The 20,719-nt window shown below is 37.3% G+C and overlaps 1 protein-coding gene across 2 annotated transcripts in view; it reads left to right on the top strand.

The window, feature by feature from the left end:
* LOC308623372 (BEN domain-containing protein 6) overlaps positions 1-20,719 on the top strand; it is a 129,859-nt gene that overhangs the window by 79,253 nt on the left and 29,887 nt on the right. For both annotated transcript variants that reach the window (XM_081245655.1, XM_081245654.1), the window contains exon 2: positions 18,097-18,242. In XM_081245655.1, coding sequence (XP_081101781.1) covers positions 18,123-18,242 — 120 coding nt within the window. In that variant the 5' untranslated portion in view covers positions 18,097-18,122. The remainder of the gene's footprint in view (positions 1-18,096; positions 18,243-20,719) is intronic.

Here is a 20,719-nt window from a genome sequence, read left to right as displayed (position 1 = left end):
TATGCTGCTGTTCATTAGAGTTTGAATATGGGGCTATTTGCTTCTTAGGAATGTAGGATATGTGAGAAAAATTGCCCTAGAATTGTTAGAAGAAATTCATAGACATATTAGGCTAATTTTGTAAACTTCCTCAGATGCATATTTCCATGCCTTGTGCTCTGTTAATTCTCAATGAGCTTTCCTAGGTGAGTATTTGGTTTTTACCAAGTTTTCTGATTTTTCTCTCTTTCCTATTTCTTAAAAGCCATTTCTTTCACACATAAAAATGAATAAATGTCCATTTTAATATTTACACTGCCTCCCTTCCCCTATCCCACACTTCCCATTTCCTGATCCTGTTCTATGTTTTCTTTTTTCCTCTGTCATCATTTTATCATATAAATCATTTATTTAGTAATTTATCATGTATATTGTTTGTTTTATCCTTTCCTCATTGGAATACAAACTCCACTCATTTTTTTTTACCTGTTTTGTTCATTGATGTATCCTAAGCAACTGAGCAGCACCTGTTGCATACAAGGTACTCAGTAAATATTTGTTGACTGAGTATTAATACCTATAGTAATGAATACTGATAGGTTATTTAAATGCTTTTTCAAAGTTTTACCCTGTGTTAACTTTTGTTTTACTTTAAACAAATATATTTATTAATATATCTCTTTTTTCCCCATCAATATTATAACTTTTGCATTCTGTTGATAATTTCATAATCTTGCTTTTCTTTTTTTTAACTTTTTTTTTTCAACATCTCTTTGGAGTATGATTGCTTTACAATGGTGTGTCAGTTTCTGCTTTATAACAAAGTGAATCAGTTATACTTATGTCCCCATATCTCTTCCCTCTTGCATCTCCCTCCCTCCCACCCTCCCTATCCCACCCCTCTAGGTTGTCACAAAGCACCGAGCTGATCTCCCTGTGCTATGCGGCTGCTTCCCACTAGCTATCTGTTTTACGTTTGGTAGTGTATATATGTCCATGCCACTCTCTCACTTCGTCCCAGCTAACTCTTCCCCCTCCCCGTATCCTCAAGTCCATTCTCTAGTAGGTCTGTGTCTTTCTTCCTGTCCTGCCCCTAGGTTCTTCTGATCATTTTTTTAATTCCATATATATGTGTTAGCATACAGTATTTGTTTTTCTCTTTCTGACTTACTTCACTCTGTATGACAGTCTCTAGGTCCATCCACCTCACTACAAATAACTCAGTCTCATTCCTTTTTATGGCTGAGTAATATTCCATTGTATATCTGTGCCACATCTTTATCCATTCATCTGTTGATGGACACTTAGGTTGCTTCCATGTCCTGGCTATTGTAAAAAGAGCTGCAATGAACATTTTAGTACATGACTCTTTTTGAATTATGGTTTTCTCAGGGTATATACCCAGTAGTGGGATTGCTGGGTCAAATGGGTAGTCCTATTTTTAGTTTTTTAAGGAACCTCCATACTGTTCTCCATAGTGGCTGTATCAATTTACATTCCCACCAACAGTGCAAGAGGGTTCCCTTTTCTCCATACCCTCTCCAGCATTTATTGTTTGTAGATTTTTTGATGATGGCCATTCTGACTGGTGTGAGATGATATCTCATTGTAGTTTTGATTTGCATTTCTCTAATGATTAATGATGTTGAGCATTCTTTCATGTGTCTGTTGGCAATATGTATATCTTCCTTGGAGTAATGTCTATTTAGGTCTTCTGCCCATTTTTGGATTGGGTTGTTTGTTTTTTTGATATTGAGCTGCATGAGTTGCTTGTATGTTTTGGAGATTAACCCTTTGTCAGTTGCTTAATTTGCAAATATTTTCTCCCATTCTGAGGGTTGTCTTTTGGTCTTGTTTATGGTTTCCTTTGCTGTGCAAAAGCTTTGAAGTTTCATTAGGTCCCATTTGTTTATTTTTGTCTTTATTTCCATTTCTCTAGGAGGTGTGTCAAAAAGGATCTTGCTACGATTCCTGTCATAGAGTGTTCTGCCTATGTTTTCCTCTAAGAGTTTTATAGTGTCTGGTCTTACATTTAGGTCCTTAATCCATTTTGAGTTTATTTTTGTGTATGGTGTTAGGAAGTGTTCTAATTTCATTCTTTTACATGTAGCTGTCCAGTTTTCCCAGCACCACTTACTGAAGAGGCTGTCTTTTCTCCACTGTATATTCTTGCCTCCTTTATCAAAGATAAGGTGACCATATGTGTGTGGGTTTATCTCTGGGCTTTCTATCCTATTCCATTGACCTATATTTCTGTTTTTGTGCCAGTACCATACTGTCTTGATTACTGTAGCTTTGTAGTATATCTGAAGTCTGGGAGCCTGATTCCTCCAGCTCCGTTTTTCTTTCTCAAGATTGCTTTGGCCATTTGGGGTCTTTTGTGTTTCCATACAAATTGTGAATTTTTTTGTTCTAGTTCTGTGAAAAATGCCAGTGGTAGTTTGATAGGGATTGCATTGAATCTGTAGCTTGTTTTGGGTAATAGAGTCATTTTCACAATGTTGAGTCTTCCAATCCAAGAACATGGAATATCTCTCCATCTATTTGTATCATCTTTAATTTCTTTCATCAGTGTCTTATAATTTTCTGCATACAGGTCTTTTGTCTCCTTAGGTAGGTTTATTCCTAGGTATTTTATTCTTTTTGTTGCAGTGGTAAATAGGAGTGTTTTCTTAATTTCACTTTCAGATTTTTCATCATTAGTGTATAGGAATCATAATCTTGCTTTTCTTATGTCTTAAGATATTTATACTTATTTCATAAAGGGTTATAAAATTCTAAAATATTGTCATAGTTCACTTTAATAAGATATGAATATATACTAAAGTAAAGGACGGGGGATGGATATTGAAAAATCAAGCAAGCAATGAGACAAATAAATGATCATATCTAGGAAAACTGTTGGCTTAGGTTTTTTTTTTTTTAACATCTTTATTGGAGTATAATTGCTTTACAGTGTTGTGTTAGTTTCTGCTGTATAGCAAAGTGAATCAGCTATATGCATACATATATCCCCATATCCCCTCCGTCTTTCATCTCCCTCCCACCCTCCCTATCCCACCCCTCTAGATGGTCACAAAGCACCGAGCTGATCTCCCTGTGCTATGCAGCTGCTTCCCACTAGCTATCTATTTTACATTTGGTAGTGTATATATGTCAGTGCTACTCTCTCACTTCGTCCCAGCTTACTCTTCCCCTTCCCCTTGTCCTCAAGTCCATTCTCTACATCTCTGTCTTTATTCCTGTCCTGCCCCTAGGTTCATCAGAACCATTTTTTTTAGATACCATATATATGTTGGCATATGGTGTTTGTTTTTCCCTTTTTGACTTACTTCACTCTGTATGACAGACTCTAGGTCCATCCACCTACCTCACTTTAAATAACTTAATTTCGGTTTTTTTTAAATGGCTGAGCAATATTCCATTGTATATATGTGCCACATCTTCTTTATCCATTCATCTGTCGATGGACACTTAGGTTGTTTCCATGTCCTGGCTATTGTCTTAAGTAACTTAAAATAATTAAATAAATACCTGTCACTTTGGCTTTCTCAGAGCCATTGCTAATTGAATTCGTTTCTTCCTTTGGAAAACAGGTAGATAAAATCATAGAGTTACAAAGGTTAGTGGTATTAAAAATTGAAGAGTAAGGAGAATTTGCATGTGTTTATGACTGTCTGATTACCTTAAATGACTGGTCATGGTCAAACTTCTGTACTTTTTTTCCCCTTTGGACAGAGGATAAATCAGTCTCAACAAATATTGGGTAAGAATGACATAAACAGTATGATGTCTGTGTTTGCATGTGCTGTCTAGTACCAGGTTAGCTGACTGGAGTGTATGCTAGGGCTCCAGCCTGCTATTCACTCTAATTCCAGTTAGGAGAAATTCCTGGGTATTATAGTAATACCTAGCCTATAAAAGTATAATCAAATAAGTGGTTTTAAGGGAAAAAGGAAACTTTCTTTTGGGGACAGAAAGTCACCCAGGGCCTTCTTACATCAAGCAGTAGTCACAGTGTCCATTCCAAAGTAATATCAATTACCTGAGGTAGAAAATGTTCAAAAAACCAGAAGTAAAAAAAAAAAAAAAGCAGTTACTAGCTCCCAAGACCACAGCAATTACTTAACCACAGTATCCAGAATAATTTAACCACATTAGAGTTTATAGCCAGTGGTAAGTACTGAAAGCAACTCAGCATCCAAGAAGACACACACAAGGTAGTAAAGAAATGTCTCTTTGTCCTTTTATGTTAGTTCCTGGATCTTTATGAGCTGATCTGCTTGTGGGCCTTGTGTTCTTCAGGACTGTTCTAGCAGGCTCTCTGTCATGGATTTTTACTAAACTTACTTCCTTGGCTTCTTTTTCAGACTCTCTCCCCACACCCCAGCTTTACTGAAGTATTATTGACCAATTGTAAGTTATTTAAAGTGTACAATGTGATGCCTTGATATACATATACATTGTGAAAGGATCTCTTTAATTGAAGAATCCCCTTAATTAGAACTTATTCAGTCCTTCCACTCTGTTCTTAATCGGGGCTTGAAAATTTGAAAACAAGTATTTTAGACTCAGAAGCTGACCCTGTCAAATATACTAAAGAAGAATAATATAGAATTCTGTGATACTTTCCCCAAGTACGGGCACTATCTTGTTTTGTTTTGTTCTGTTTTTAATGTCTTTTAGGGGGCAATGGAATGTTTCTTGGAAATTATTTCCACATATAGGACAGGAATAAATTTAGCTTTATTGCTCTTCCTCTAATTGTTTTTATTTGTTTATTTTATTCTGTGTTACCCATGAAATTTTTTTTCTTTTTTCTTAATTTCATGATTGTTGCCCAATTTACTCAGTTTAGTAAGATGTAACTTTCTTACAAGAGTTATAAAAGTGATTTTCTTAAAATATAATTTTCTTATAATTCTTGAAGACAGAAGTTTTAGGGATTTAAGGATTATATCTACTTGCATACCCAGAATAAATATCTGAAAGCACATCTTTAAAATCATTGAATCCAGTCCCCTCCTTTCATTGTGGAGGAACTGAGGTACCCAGAAATTCTACTTGCCCGAGGTTACAGTACTACTTAGTCACAGAGTAGGAACCAGAACCAGGTCATCTAACTTTCAGTCTAATTTCTTTTCATCATAACTGATTGCCTCTTCTTTGTAGCTGATGGCCAGGATGCAGTGAGACTTTGAGCTGCATTATTGTAATCTTCCTAATTGGATACTGGCCATATGAATTGTATCTGTTTATTCTCAGCTCACATCTCTGGCCCCTCATTCAGCTGGTGCTGTTTCTTCTTTGAGTGGAGGCAGTGACTGCAACGAGACTCAGCTGGGTTGCTACTCCTCCTGCACTGAGTACCCTACCTTAGTCCTCAACTGGACAGCATGGAAAAGCATTATCTCCAAATGAAGGGTCAAATTCCCCAGGTGCTTTTTGGGGACTCTAGAACAAAAATAATAGGGTAATTGTTTGAAAGTAAATAGTATACACACTTATGTATTATTCATTCATTCCCTTAAAAAAAGACAATTTTCTGACTTTTTTTTTGATAAAAAATATGTCATGACCTTTTAGTATTAATTAGGCTGATTTCTTTGGTAGAAAATAATTTGGAAAATCCCTGTCTCAGGCAAACTGGGAGTGTTGGTAATGCTAATAATTTATATATATGTATTTAATCAGATCAAAAAAGTTTTCTCATTTCAATAAAGAAAATAATACTTTTTTTTTTTTTTTTTTTGCGGACCTCTCACTGTGTGGCCTCTCCCGTTGCGGAGCACAGGCTCCGGACGCGCAGGCTCAGCGGCCATGGCTCACGGGCCCAGCCGGGCCTAGCCGCTCTGCGGCATGTGGGATCCTCCCGGGCCGGGGCACGAACCCGCGTCCTCTGCATCGGCAGGCAGGCTCTCAACCACTGCGCCACCAGGGAAGCCCCAATACTTATTTTAAAATATTGTTTGATACATTTTTACCTCCTTTGAAATTTCTCTTTTGTTTTATACTGTGTTTTTGTACTAATATCACATGTATGTTTGTATGACTTAAAAAAAGATAAATATACACGTACTGTATATGCTTACTGGAAAAGTTTGTTTTTCTTACAGTTACAGCCATTAAAAGAATTTGGGGTTGATGCTTAGCATCATACATCATTAAGGAATTAATTGCAACTTAAAACAACAATGAAATAGCACTACACAGCCATTAGAATGACTAAAATCCGAAACACCCAGTGTTGGAGAGGATGTGGAGCAACAGCAGCTCTCCATTGCTGATGGGAATGCAGAATGGTACAGACACTTTGGAAGGCAGCTTGGCAGTTTCTTACAAAACTAAACATACTCTTATTATATGATCCAATAAACACACTCTTTGGTAGTTACCCACATGACTTGAAAAGTTACGTCCACACAAAACTTGCATGAATGTTTATAGTCACTTCATTCAGAATTGCTAAAACTGGGAAGCAACTAGTATGTCCTTCAGTAGGCAAATGGATAAACCATGGTATATCCATACAGTGAAATATTATTTAATATAAAAATATAAAATATAATATAAAATTTAATATAAAAATATTATTTAATATAAAAATATAATAAAAAGAGTTATCAGGCTATGAAGACATGAAGGAATCTTAAATGCATAATGCTAAGTGAAAGAAGCCAAGCTGAAGAGGCTACATACCATATGTTTGCAACTCTATGACATTTTGGAAACGACTATTGCCAGGGACTGCAAAGGAGGAAGGGATGAATAGGCAGAGCACAGAGGATTTGTAGTGAAACCATTTGTATGATACTCTAAGAGTGAATACATATCATTATACATCTGTCAAAACCAATAGAGAAACTCATGCAGAGTCACCCTTAATGTAAACTCTGGACTTTAGTTAATAATAACGTATCAATCAGTACTGGCTCGCTAATACAAAATGTTAATAATAGGAAACCGGGCATGGAGGGAGATGAAGGGATATATGAAAACCCTCTGTACTTTCCACTCACTTTTTCTATAACTGCTTTAAAAAATGAAGTCTATTATAATTATTTAAAAAAATAGAATTTGGGGTTGATTTCAACAGTTGGTGATAAGTGGATGTATGAAGAATGGGTCTGTGGGTAGATACATCATCAGATATATATATTTACATAGGATCTGGAGGTTAGCAAAAGATTCTGATAAACAATAATGTGTCAGAATTTCCAGAGACATTGAAAGTGTATCACCATACTCAGGAAGCATCTAGGCATAAATTACTAACTAAAGATGTCAAATAGGGGTTCAACAGAGAGTAAGATAGCAAATATCTAGCATCTTCCTTTTTTTTTAAAAACTTTATTTTTTTCTAACTGAGGTTAGAAACTATTGAAATGAAGTTTTGTTGTTTTTTGGAAACACATAGTGACTGTAGTAATATTCAGTGTGTATTTTTAAAAATTTGTTTTCTGTGTTTTGGAAATGTTTCTGTAACTAGTTCTTTTTTTTAATTTTTTTAAATTAGTTTCTGCTTTATAACAAAGTGAATCAGTCATACATATACATCTGTTCCCACATCCCTTCCCTCATGCATCTCCCTCCCTCCCACTCTCCCCATCCCACCCCTCCAGGCGGTCACAAAGCACCGAGCTGATCTCCCTGTGCTCTGCGGCTGCTTCCCACTATCTATCTATCTTACGTTTGGTAGTGTATATATGTCCATGCCTCTCTTTCGCTTTGTCACAGCTTATCCTTCCCCCTCCCCATATCCTCAAGTCTATTCTCAAGTAGGTCTGTGTCTTTATTCCCGTTTTACCCCTAGGTTCTTCATGACATTTTTTTTTGAATTCCATATATATGTGTTAGCGTACGGTATTTGTCTTTCTCTTTCTGACTTACTTCACTCTGTATGACAGACTCTAGGTCTATCCACCTCATTACAAATAGCTCAGTTTCGTTTCTTTTTATGGCTGAGTAATGTTCCATTGTATATATGTGCCACATCTTCTTTATCCATTCATCCGATGATGGACACTTAGGTTGTTTCCAGCTCCGGGCTATTGTGAATAGAGCTGCAATGAACATTTTGGTACATGTCTCTTTTTTTTTTTTTTTTTTTTTTTTTTTGCTGTACGTGGGCCTCTCACTGTTGTGGCCTCTCCCGTTGCGGAGCACAGGCTCCGGACGCGCAGGCTCAGCAGCCATGGCTCACGAGCCCAGGTGCTCCGCCGCATGTGGGATCTTCCCGGACCAGGACACGAACTCGTGTCCCCTGCATCGGCAGGCGGACTCTCAACCACTGCGCCACCAGGGAAGCCCACATGTCTCTTTTTGAATGTAACTAGTTCTTACTCTGTTGTACTCTATACTTTCTATTAATAGATTTTTCTTTTTACTTTAACAAATGTCTATGTAAAGGCTATCTCCCAATTTTAGACTGTGTTAGGCTTACACATAGCACACAAAAGTACTGAAAGGCTTAGTGGTAAGTTCTGCAGAATTTTTGGAATAGTATCCCATGGTTTCGTTCAGCACACATCCTCTTCTAAGTGTGCAGAAGTATAACTTCACCTCATGAATAGTCTTGCTTATTTCATACTTTCATTATGCACTTGACAAGGGAATTGCAGAGTCAGCTGCTCTAGTGATCACTGAAACATTTGATTCTGGAATTGAATAAAACCAATCCGGTTTGGGTGAGAGGATGGAGTATAAGTGGCTGTGCCACTGTCTTGGTTAAGTGGAGTCCAGCAAGTATGCTCTGGACTTACTTGTTGTGACCATAGTTATCAAAGTTACATAATAACTAAAATAGAGTCTTGTGTGTTATAGCAATGAAGCTACTGCAGAAGACCAGGGGAGGGACAACTTTTTCAGGAACGTTTCCTGAAAGACCTTTAGTGGAAGCTGGTCCAGCAGTACTGGTGTTGTTATAGGCATCTAGGCAGTATGTGAAGGATTTGAGCATCAGACCTTTTTGGTTGGGAATAGACCCAAGACAAGTCAGTGAAGGCATCAGTGAGTAATAAGATAGGTGTTTAATTGGGGGGGGGGATCAAAAGATATATAAAAGTACCAATTACTTGGATTTTGTCTTTAAGTGACTTAAAAATATTATATACATTGCAGAACAAAAAGAGGTGACTATGGCTAGGTACTGTGGCTTTCATTTCTATTTTCCAGAAACCATTAAGACAATATCTAGCTTTCTGCATGTGGGAAAAAAAACTTAGCAGACGTAATATGAGGAAAAATGCAAATTTAAGCTGAAGAACTAACAACCCTGAAAATTAAAATAATATACTCATCAAAATCCCATCCCTATTTATATCTTTAGCTGGTTTTAAGTACTTTACATGTTTATGTTAATGATGATTATTTTTAGTAGAAAAGTATATAAAAGCTTGAGGTAAAACTTGGTAATTATTTGTATATTTTATTAATATAAGAAGTATTTTAAAATATTCTTTTTACTAGAGATGTGAATTGTATTCATTGTTTTATCTTTGAGTCAATTATTTCCCTTTGATAACTCTGTACTTCTTCTTTCCTGCGATTTAAATTAACTTAAAATAATGGAAGAGAAACTTTGTTCCAGCAGCCCAAAGAATTAAATATTGAATATGTCAGTGAACATAACAGAAGATTTTTGCCATTGTGGAGTTTACTCTCTAATGGGGACTTTTTATTCTCTTTCTGTTCTGTTGGTTTGTTTGTTTGTCCTTGCACCAGTAGCACACTACCTTAATTACTATGGCTTTATAATAAGTCTTGTAGGAAATCTCCTTCTACTTTGTACTTCAAAAGTGTCTTGACTATTCTTGGCTCTTGACTCTCTCACATAAAGTTTAGAGCCAATTTATATATTTTTAATTGCATTTTCTATCTTTGTGTGCTGTTTTCCCCAACTTTATTGAGATATGATTGATATTATATAAGTTTAAGGAGTACACATGTTGGTTTGATATACTTGTTTATTACAAAATGATTACCACCATAGCTTTAGCTCACACCTTTATCACGTCACACAGTTACCATTTCATTTTTGCGGTGAGAACATTTATGACTTACTCTCTTATCAACTTTTAAGTGTATGATATAGTACTGTTAACTATGATCACTGTGCTGTATGTAACATTCCCAGAACTTACTCATCTTCTAACTGGAAGTTTGTACCCTTGAAGCATCATCTTCCTGTTTCCCCCACTCCCAGCCCCTGGTAACCACCACTCTGCTGTCTGTTTCAATGAGTTCTGCCTTTGTGTTGATGATATTCAGATTGCTCTTATAGTTGAAAAACTTGCTGGCTTCCTTTATTAATTGAAATATTTTGTCTCCCCATTATTTTGAGTTTTCTGTGTAGATACTCAGATTATATGTGAATAAGAACAGTTTAGTTTTTTTCTTTTCAATACTTATATAGTTTAAACCTTTTCTTGCCTTATGTTGTCGCTGTAATCTTAAGTATTATATTGACTAAAAGTGGTGATAGTGGGAATCCTTATATTGGTCTGAATTTCAAAAGGTTTGAATGCTTCTGAGTATGTTGTTCCCTATATGGTTTTTGGTAGATTCTCTTCATCAGATTAAAGAAAATCTTTTTAGTCGTACTTTGCTAAAATTTTTGTCGTGAATGATTGTTTAGTGATTTTCCTACGTCTTGATATGATCATACAGTTTTTTTATTTTCATATTTTATGTAGTTAATTATATTAATAGATTTATGGGGTTTTTTTGGTTTTGTTTTTTTTTGCGGTACGCGGGCCTCTCACTATTGTGGCCTCTCCCGTTGCAGAGCACAGGCTCCGGACGCGCAGGCTCAGCGGCCATGGCTCACGGGCCCAGCCGCTCCGCGGCATGTGGGATCTTCCCAGACCAGGGCACGAACCTGTGTCCCCTGCATCAGCAGGTGGACTCTCAACCACTGCGCCACCAGGGAAGCCCTAATAGATTTATGTTTTGCTCTTGCTTTCCTGGCAGCCAAAAAAACAGTATACCCAGCAAAGTTATCCTTCAGAATTGAAAGAGAGAGAAAGAATTTTCCAGACAAGTGAAAGTTGAAGGAGTTCATAAGCACTAGATTAGCCTATAAGAAATGTTAAAGGAACTTCTTTGAACTGAAATGAAAGGATGCTTGTCAGTAATAGTAAAATGTATAAAAGTACAAATTCCACTGCTTAAATTCAGAATACCCAAATGTTTTAATGGTGGGTAAATCAGTTATACATCTAGTTTGAAGGTTATAAGACCAAAGTAGTAAAAATAATCATAACTACAATAATTTGTTAATGATACACAAGGTAAAAGATGTACATTGTGAAATCAACAACATAAAATGTGATGAGGGGAGGGTAAAACTACAGTATGAAAATCTGAGAAGCAGTAGAGCTGATGGTGTCCCAAAATGAGTTCAAAGGCAGTCAAAGACCAATGTCCCAGCTTGAAGATAGGCAGAGGGTGAATTCTCCCTTACTCCTCCTCTTGTTCTGTTCAGGCCTTCAATAGATTGGATGAGGCACACCCACATTGGAGAGGGTAATCTGCCTTACCCAGTTTATGGATTCAAATGTTAATCTCACGCATAAATACCTTCAAATACATATCAAACTAATGTTAACTACCCCATGGCCCAGTCAAACTGAGCCATAAAATTAGCCATCACCCATATCAACTTGGGCACCCGTATCTCCTGAAACTATACTTAATCTCCAAATAAAGACAATAACAAGGTCATAGTTCTGCCTAATGTGATACAGTTATCCAGCACACAACTGAAAATGTGCTAACCCCTTCCCCAGAAGATGAGGTTAAGTCCATGAGTGATGTTTATACTTCTCCTAGCTTAAATACTATGATATAAAATGAATATAAAATGAATAACAAATACAGTAAGGCCAATACATTTTATGTTACATGAGGAGGGAATAAGAGAGGGAAGGAAACAGATATTTCCCCAACACTCACATTCATACACACACACAAACGTATTCATAACAAAATAAGGGAATACTTATGACCGTTACAATCCTCTTTCTATAACTGGTCATAAGGTTGTAGCTGGTATTAATAACTATCTTCTTCCACTACCTAATCTGTATTCCCCTGCCTTCAGCAAGCACCTCAGCTGGTTGTGGTTCTTCAACTGGTGGAGTGACCCAAACCTTCATTCTTGAAGGATCTGAGCTATTAGTAGTCCTTCCTGGATTGGGTTGTAGTTTTCCATTGACCTTAATCACAGGGCATGGTAATACTATGAGACATCCTAAGGGATCTCCTATATTCCAGAAATACTCTTTCTTACCTCCACTGTGGAGTACCAGTCTATTTTCCACTGGGTAGTCAGTATCACTCACCCCAGCCAACACAGTAACTCCTTCTTTGCTTGTTGATTCAGAAGCATGTGGCATCCACAGTGACTCAGCTACAGTCTTAAGTTGCATTTCAATGGAATAATTGTGTCAGTGGCATAAATGTGAAAGCATTCCTCCCTCTGGAATTAAGACCTCTAAGCCAGCAAATCATAAGGCCATGGGAACGGAAAGCAACAATTTTGCTAGTGAGTCTAGGAGTAATAATGAGTGGTGCCTCTCCCATTCTATCCCTTGATTCCTAGACCTGTGAATTCTATGTGTGGGAGAAGCAGCACCACATATTAGATGCTGGTTCTAGACTGTATAGTCTTCTGGAAAACCTTGCTCCAGATCTACAAGGTATTACCAACTTGCTGGCACTGTAACTCAGTCTTCAAAAGGCCATTTCATCATTCCGTCAAACCAGCTGCTTCATGATGGTGGGGAACATGTTAAGAATAGTGAATTCCATAAGTGTGGGCCCAGTGTAGCCCTTCTCTTGCTGTTAAGTGAGTTTCTTGATCAGAATCAATGCTGTATAGAATATTATGACAGTGGATAGGCATTCTCTAAGTCCACAGATGGTAATTTTTGCAGAAGCATTGCATGCAGGGATGCCAGTTCCATATCCAGAGTGTCTATTCCAGTAGGAATAATACACTTCCACTGCCATGATGGAAGTGGTCTAATGGCATCAACCTGTTACCAGGTAGCTGACTGATCACCCTGGGGAATGGTACCACATAGGGAACTCAGTGTTGATCTCTGCTGCTGACAGATGGACACTCAGCAGCGGCCTTGGTGAGTGGAAGTCCATCCTTCCCACCACAGCCACCTTGTTCATAAGCCCATTGGGCAATGATGGGGTGATTCGGGAAAAGCTGATGGTATCCACTTGATCGTTAAAATCTTCCTTTGCTGAGGTCACCTATGAGCATTCACACAAGACACAGATATCTTCACTTTTTTTTTTAGTTTTTTTAAATTGAAATATAGTTGACGTCTTCACGTTGTTGTTGTTGTTGTTTTGCCTATTTAGAGACATCTGTCTACCTCTTCCCCAAATTTCCCAATTTCCCAAACATACTCCTTCCATGTCCCTTACCATTAGCCACTCATTGGTCATAGCCCATGAATCAGTATAAAATTACACATCTAACTATTTCTCCTTTCAAGTAAACAACTAAGTGCACTGCTGTAAGTTCTGTGCACTGGGAAGATTTCCCTTTACCACTGTCTTTCAGGGATGTTCCAGAAGGGGACTATAGCACTACAGCTGTTCAGTTTCGGGTGGTGTCTACATATCATGCACATTTCCACAGTGGCTGCACCATTTTGCATTCCCACCAGCAATGTACAGCATTTTCAATTTCTCCATATCCTAGCCAACACTTACTGTTTTCCATTTTGTTGATAATAGCCATTCTTATGGGTTTGAAGTGGTATCTCCGTGGTTTTTTTCATTTGCATTTCCTTAATGGCTAATGATTTTGAGCATCTTTTCATTTGAAATTAGCCATTTGTTTATTTTCATTGGAGGAATATCTATTCAAGTCTATAGCCCATTTTTAAGTTGGGTGTTTTTTTTTTTTTGCGTTATGGGCGTTCTTTGTATATGCTGGTTATTTATCTGATATATGAGTTTCAAACATTTTTTTCCCATTATGTGGGTTATCTTTTCTCTCTCAATACTGTTCTTTGATTTATAAAAGGTTTTAATTTTGATGAAGTCCAGTTTATTTTTTTCTTTTGTTGCCTGTGCTTTTGGTGTCACACTTAAGAAACCTTTGCCAAATCCAAGGTCATGAAGATCTCCCCTTCTGTTTTATTCTAAGAGTTTTATAGTTTTAGGTCTTTGATCTATTTTGAGTTTATTTTAATATGTGGTACAAGGTAAGAGTCCAACTTCATTCTTTTGCATGTGGACATCTTGTTTCCCTGCACCAATTGTTGAAAAGACTGTCCTTTCCAGATTGGGTGCTCTTGCCACCCTTATTGAAGATCAGTTGACCATTATATGTTTATTACTAGGCTCTCTGTCCTTTTCCTATAGTCTGTTTGTGCCAGTACCACATTTTTTTTCTCTTTCACTCAGCCTGGGGTAAGACAGGCAAAGTGCCTTCCTTGGAGTGGTATTTTCCTAGTTCACACACTGAAAGTATCACCATCTGGGTGTTGCTTTTCTCAACTTCAGAGTAGTTTCCTCAAACTGACCTCATACCTCTCTTGAGGTCCCAGCGCTCTTTCCTATACCTTGAAAACTGTGCTGGTTGAAATCCAAGCTATAGGCTACTATAAAGAAGTAGATGCTTTCAGAGTAAATTTTGGCTCCAGGGCTCTCTTATCCTGTGGAACTGTGTTTTCTCATTTTCTCTGACTTCTTTGTTGTTTTCTCTACTGCTGGTTAAAGTATGCTTTAAATATAAGTTTTAAATATATTACTGTATATTTTCAAATGTTCTTTACCAGGACCATCTAGTCCACAATATGAAAATAGAGAAGAGGACTTTTAAGATCAGCTTTGTCATCCATTCTTGATAATCTGCTTGTATATAATTTGAAATAATAGTTTACACCATTTACATGCATTTTTCTTAGCAGTTTTCATTTTAATTACATCACATGCTTTTTTTAGTTTTCTACGGGGCTATTATTGTGTTACTGTACAAGGCTCATTTATGTTGTGGCATGTATCAGAACTTCATTTCTTCTTATTGCCGAATCGTATTTCACTGTACGGATGCACCACATTTTATTTATCTATTCATGAGTTGATAGACATTTGTTTTTTTCCACTTTTTAGCTATTATGGCTAATACTGCTATGAAGGTTTGTGTACAGGTTTTTGTATGGATGTATGCTTTCGCTTCTCTTGGGTATATACGTAAGAATGAAGTTGATGTGTCATATGATGATGTAATAGTTAACTTTTAGAGCTGCCAGACTTTTCCAAAATGCCTGCACTATTTTACAATCCCACCAGCAAGATATAAGGCTTCCAATTTCTCCACGTCTTTACCAAAACTTTTTGTTTTCTGTCTTTTTTGATTATAGTCATCTTCGTGCATATGAAGAGGCCTCTCACTGTAGTTTTTATGAGCATTTATGTAGTGATTAATGATACTAAGCCTCTTTTCCTGTGCTTATTTGCTATTTATATATCTTCTTTGAAGTGATGTCTGTTTAAATCCTTTGTCCATTTAAAAAACTCGGGCATTTGTCTTTTTATTATTGTGTTGTAAGAGTTCTTTATATATCTTGTATTCATGTCCCTTGTGAGATCTATTTTCATGTATTTCCTTCCATTGTGTAAGTTGTCTTTACTTTCTTGATGGTATCATTTGTGAAAATAACGTTTTTGTTGTCATATGTATGAAATCATTGCCTAACCCAAGGTCACAAAATTCATAAAATTTCATAATGGGTCAGCATTGGCAAGTGAGCATTTGCCATTAATTCTGATGGTAGGGAACACTTTGAACCCTAATTAAACAAGATATCTTTTTTAGTTCCAGTCTCATTTTTAGGCCTGTCTGACAAAAAGTTATACTCAATTATTAGTAGTATAGTTTCAATTTTACGAATAAAACTTTTGTGAAGATTTATTTTCTTCTTGCTTATAAGTACCTACATAATATCCTTGATTTTGCCCTTTGTCCTGCAAAGCCTAAAATATGTACTATCTGACGCTTCACAGAAAATGTGTGTTGACCTTGCTCTGAGTAAACAGATGATTGATATTTGCTACAAGTGGAGTTTTTGTCTATGGAATGCTCTTAACTGTGTATCCTTGATTTAAAATTGCCTATGGCAAACATACCTAGGATCTATGGACTTATAATTCCCTAGAGAAGGTCACGCAAGCAGTACAACTCTTAGGTATAAAATGGAGAAGTGTCACGACTTAAACACACCCACTGTGTGAGGTGACCCCCAAACCTCAGTTAGAGGCCTCACCTCTTGTTCTAGAAGGAAGAACCTATAAAGCCAGGATGTCCTAGACCTCCCCATTCTGCCTGTGCCTTTTGATTGCTTGTATCTTTGAAATTATTAATAAAGCTTGATACTAAGTAAGATCTCTGATATTTGTGAGTTAGATATTACAGTCCAGTCCCATGTGTTAGCTGAAGCACTATTCATGTATTTGAAAACATAAAGTAAGTTTTCAAAAAGTCACAACAAGCAATCTTGGAAAGACTAAATATAATTTTATGCTTGGAGTAGAGAATAAAGAATTTCTCTTAAAATAGGTAAAAGAACCATATTTTCTAAAAGGATTACTTGGTGTAATTTGGTAAAGAGTATAGTTACCTTCTACTCAACAATCCACATATTTGTCGAACTCCCTTTAAGCTAGTCTCTTCTGTAAAGTTTTATTATTTATAATTAAATATCTTTTCATGAAAACAAACCAACATATGCAAGTAATAAGGATGCTACAGGGACTTCCCTCGTGGTCCAGTGGCTAAGACTCCATGCTCCCAATGCAGCGGGCCTGGGTTCAATCCCTGGTCAGGGAACTAGATCCCACATGCCACATTGAAGATCCTACAGGCAGCAAGGAAGATCCTGCGTGTTGCAACTAAGACCCGGCACAGGCAGATAAATAAATATTAAAAAAAAAATGCTATGACCAAAAGTGTTGAATCATCCATACACAGCAAAAGCTAGATTTGGTCATTTCAAAACTATTAAACCTAAAAACTATCATCTGTTTTATCAGGTTTTGAAAAAATGATTCTACCTGAAAATTTTAATGAAATGCATTGTTGCCTTTGAGATTTTTTTGCATTCTTTATGGTGCTACTCTTAAGTTTACACCAAAGAAAATCTTCCATCTCAAAACTTTAGACTTTTCAGGAAAAAAACAGAACAAATTTCTAGGCCATTCTTACTGATCTCCCTTGGAATATTTTTGGTCCTGATGAGATCGGCTATTATTATTGTTAAAGATTTATTTATTATTTTCACTTATTTATTTTATTTATCTTTGGCTGCGTTGGCTCTTAGTTGCGGTACGCAGGATCTTCAATGAGGCCTGCGGGATCTCCGTTGAGGTGCGCGGGCTCTTCATTGAGGCAGGTGGGCTTCTCTCTAGTTGTGGCGAGCAGGTTTTCTCTTCTCTAGTTGTGGTGCACAGGCTCCAGGGCTCGTGGGCTCTGTAGTTTGTGGCACGCAGGCTCTCTAGTTGAGGTGCGTGAGCTCAGTAGTTGTGGTGTGCGGGCTTAGTTGACCCGCAGCATGTGGGATCTGAGTTCCCTGACCAGGGATCGAACCCGCATCCCCTGCATTGGAAGGCAGATTCTTTACCACTGGACCACCAGGGAAGTCCCTAGATCTGCTATTATTAATGTCTTTTTCCTAAAGTTATATAACTTCAGTCCTCAAATCATTTGCATAATTTTACAAGGTTTCTACTTTGTTTTTTAGACTCCTCATAACTGATTGACAAGAAAAAACTTGAAAAGATGGAAAAAATTTATGCCATTTGATTTTATAAATGACAACTTCCTGTATCCCACGTTCTGGAAACATGATATCCTCATGATTTTGAACCAAGTGAAAGTGTGTCCTAAATTAGCCAGTGGGAGAAGGAATGACAGAAAGTATTAAGTAAAATAATTTACTTGAGTGGCTAGTCCCTTTATGAAACATACAGTTGTAAACATATTATGGATCCTTTTGTTTGTTTTTCATTTTAAGGAAAAACATTAACTTTTGGACTACATCCAGAGTAGAACCATCTCATGGGCATTCCTTCCTCCTACAATTTCAGAAAACCTTTGGTAACTAACTGAGAAAATGCAGAAGATCTTGCAAACAGAGGAAATTACCAATACCCAAGCTCTTAGAAAAGGAAAGAGGAAAAGGACGGAGACGATGGACTCAGAGAATGCGAACAGTGACCTGGATAAAGGGCAGGTTGGTGTGCTGCTGTTGTGGTGGTACTTTCTTCCCTTGCTCTGCCATAATTCCATAATTCCTTTCACAATTTATTAGTGCATTTCCCCCTCTTGCATTAATAGATTCTTCCCTTTAATTCTTTATTCAACTGAAGGAATAAAATTTCGTGTTCTCTTTTTAATGTTAAACAAGTTGAATTAGAAACGTATTCACAAGCCATTTTACCAGCTTCTATTAAAGTGTGGCCAACTATACATTGTTCAAACGTTACTTGATCTCCTGGGACATTAAAGATCAGCAAACTGTCAGAAAATATTTTTTTCCTCCCCAAACCACTGGAGAAATTGGAACACCTCTTCTAAAATTTATTGCTTTTTTTTTTTTTTTTTTTTTTGACTCCAGTTTGCAGCCCATCCTCATCACAGGTTTGGCCCGGGCCCCTTTCTTATTTGTATTTATTCATTTATTCCTTTTTGATCTGAATTCCCCACTCCCATTCTCCTCTTACACTTTGGACAAACTATCCACCTGTTTATCCTTTATTTTTTATTTGTGTGTCTTTGTAATACATGGAGTGCTTATGTGCATGTATTTTCGTTTAATTTTTAAAATACATACTGTACATTCTCATGGTTTAGAATATATTTTACTCTCCGGGGATAGTGTCTGGAGGCACTGAGACGGTCCAGCATCTGGCATGCCACACATCCTAGGCTGCCCCACAACACAGCCTCTGACAAAACGAGGCTGTCCCGAACCCCTGGCAATAGAATTGTTTACTCTTAAACCCAGAAGGTTGGGAAAGCACCAAAATCTGCATGTGGAATGTGCCCAGGCCGACTTTGAGAAGTTGTTGCTGTGAGACCTAAAGTTCTTATGAGGTTTCCTGAAACGAAACAACATGTCAGCCGGGCCTATGGTGGGTCCATGTCTGCTAAGCATGTCTGTGACCGGTCACATATGCTTTCCTATGGAGGGGCAGAAAATCCTTGTGGAAGTGTTGAAGGCACAAGCACAGAGTCAGAAAGCTAAATTTAAAATGAAGCTTTTTTGAGTAATAAAAAAATCAAAAGCCTAAAAATTATATATCTGTGTGTGAAAAGTCTCCCACACAGCTGCCCCACTCGCCCTGTTCCTGCCTCCTGGCCCCCTACCACATGTAACCACTTTATGGCTTTCTTGTTTATCCTCCCAGTGTTTCTTTGTTCAAATAAAGCAAATATGAATATAGATATTCTTATCCCCTCTTTTGCACAAAAAGTAACTTCCTAGATAGGCTGCTTTGTACTTTGCTTTTTTACTTAATGTATTCTGAGAATCTTTCCATTAGTATATAAAGAACTTTCTCTTTTGTACATCATCACCCACTGTCCCCTAGCATGGATATGGCTTGTTTCCATATCCATGTTTTGTCTGTTTACAAAGCACGCTGCACTGTACAACCTTATGGCTCCATCATTTCACACATCATTTAGTAGTACATTGGTATCATAATATATAGCTCAATCTGTTTGGCTTTTCAATCAGCACCGTTTTTAACATCTATATTGCTATTATATACGATACGTTGCGTCTAACAAAGCATAGCATCATTTTACTTGTCCTTTCCTCCAATGATGAAAACCTAGATTTCCTCCAGCATCTTGGTACTACAAACAATGACAAAATAAATGTCCGCATACATGTCCATTTAAGAAACAGCGTGAGAATGTCTCTGGAATAAACACTTAGAAGGGTGAGTAATGGCTTTGATATGACAATGAAATTGCTTTCCAGAATGTCCACATCAGTCCACATGCCCAGCAGCAGTGCATAAGGGGTTCCATGTTGTGCTTCCCTGCCAACACTTAGCATTTATGTCCTTATTTCATATATTTGGCAATTGATGGGAGAAAATGATATCTTGTTTCAATTTGCTGGTGCAGGTTTTGGGTGGTGGGGGGTTGTCCAGTGGTTCCTTGAGGGCAAAATAGTCACCTGCTCTAGCAGGCCAGTAGTATGGTTTCTTTTGCAATTTGTGTTTCTCAAAAACTTAATAGCTTTCCAAACTATTTCTTTCTGTTTGGTTTCATTGCAAGTAACTACAGCCAGAGATCTTATTTGGTCATAAATAAGCCTGAAACCTCTCCTCTATTATTACGGCTGCTCAGCCTCTTTTCTCTCCAACTTTTGGCAGTGACTTAATTGCCATATGAAACAAAAAGCTTGAAGATAATGCACTGAAGCTGAGGCTTACCATTGGGATGGATTTCAGTGTCTGGCAGAGAACACTTAAAGAGAAGCTCTTGAGAAAGCCTTGAGTTCACAGGCTTTTTTTCTTATCTCTTACAATTTAGATGTAGACGTCATTCATTTTTTTCAAACCTTGGAGATTTAACATGACTGGACTCAGTTTAAATTTGCATGCTACATTCTAAATGCAGACGGAAGGAGAAAGCCTTCCATTTCTGCAAACTAGCTAGCACTGACAAGAAGTCACTCATACACACAGACAT

The sequence above is a fragment of the Mesoplodon bidens genome, assembly GCF_964165515.1.
Source record: "Mesoplodon bidens genome assembly, chromosome: 10".
Classification (NCBI taxonomy): Eukaryota; Metazoa; Chordata; class Mammalia; order Artiodactyla; family Ziphiidae; genus Mesoplodon; species Mesoplodon bidens.
This window is presented reverse-complemented; position numbering and strand designations above follow the sequence as displayed.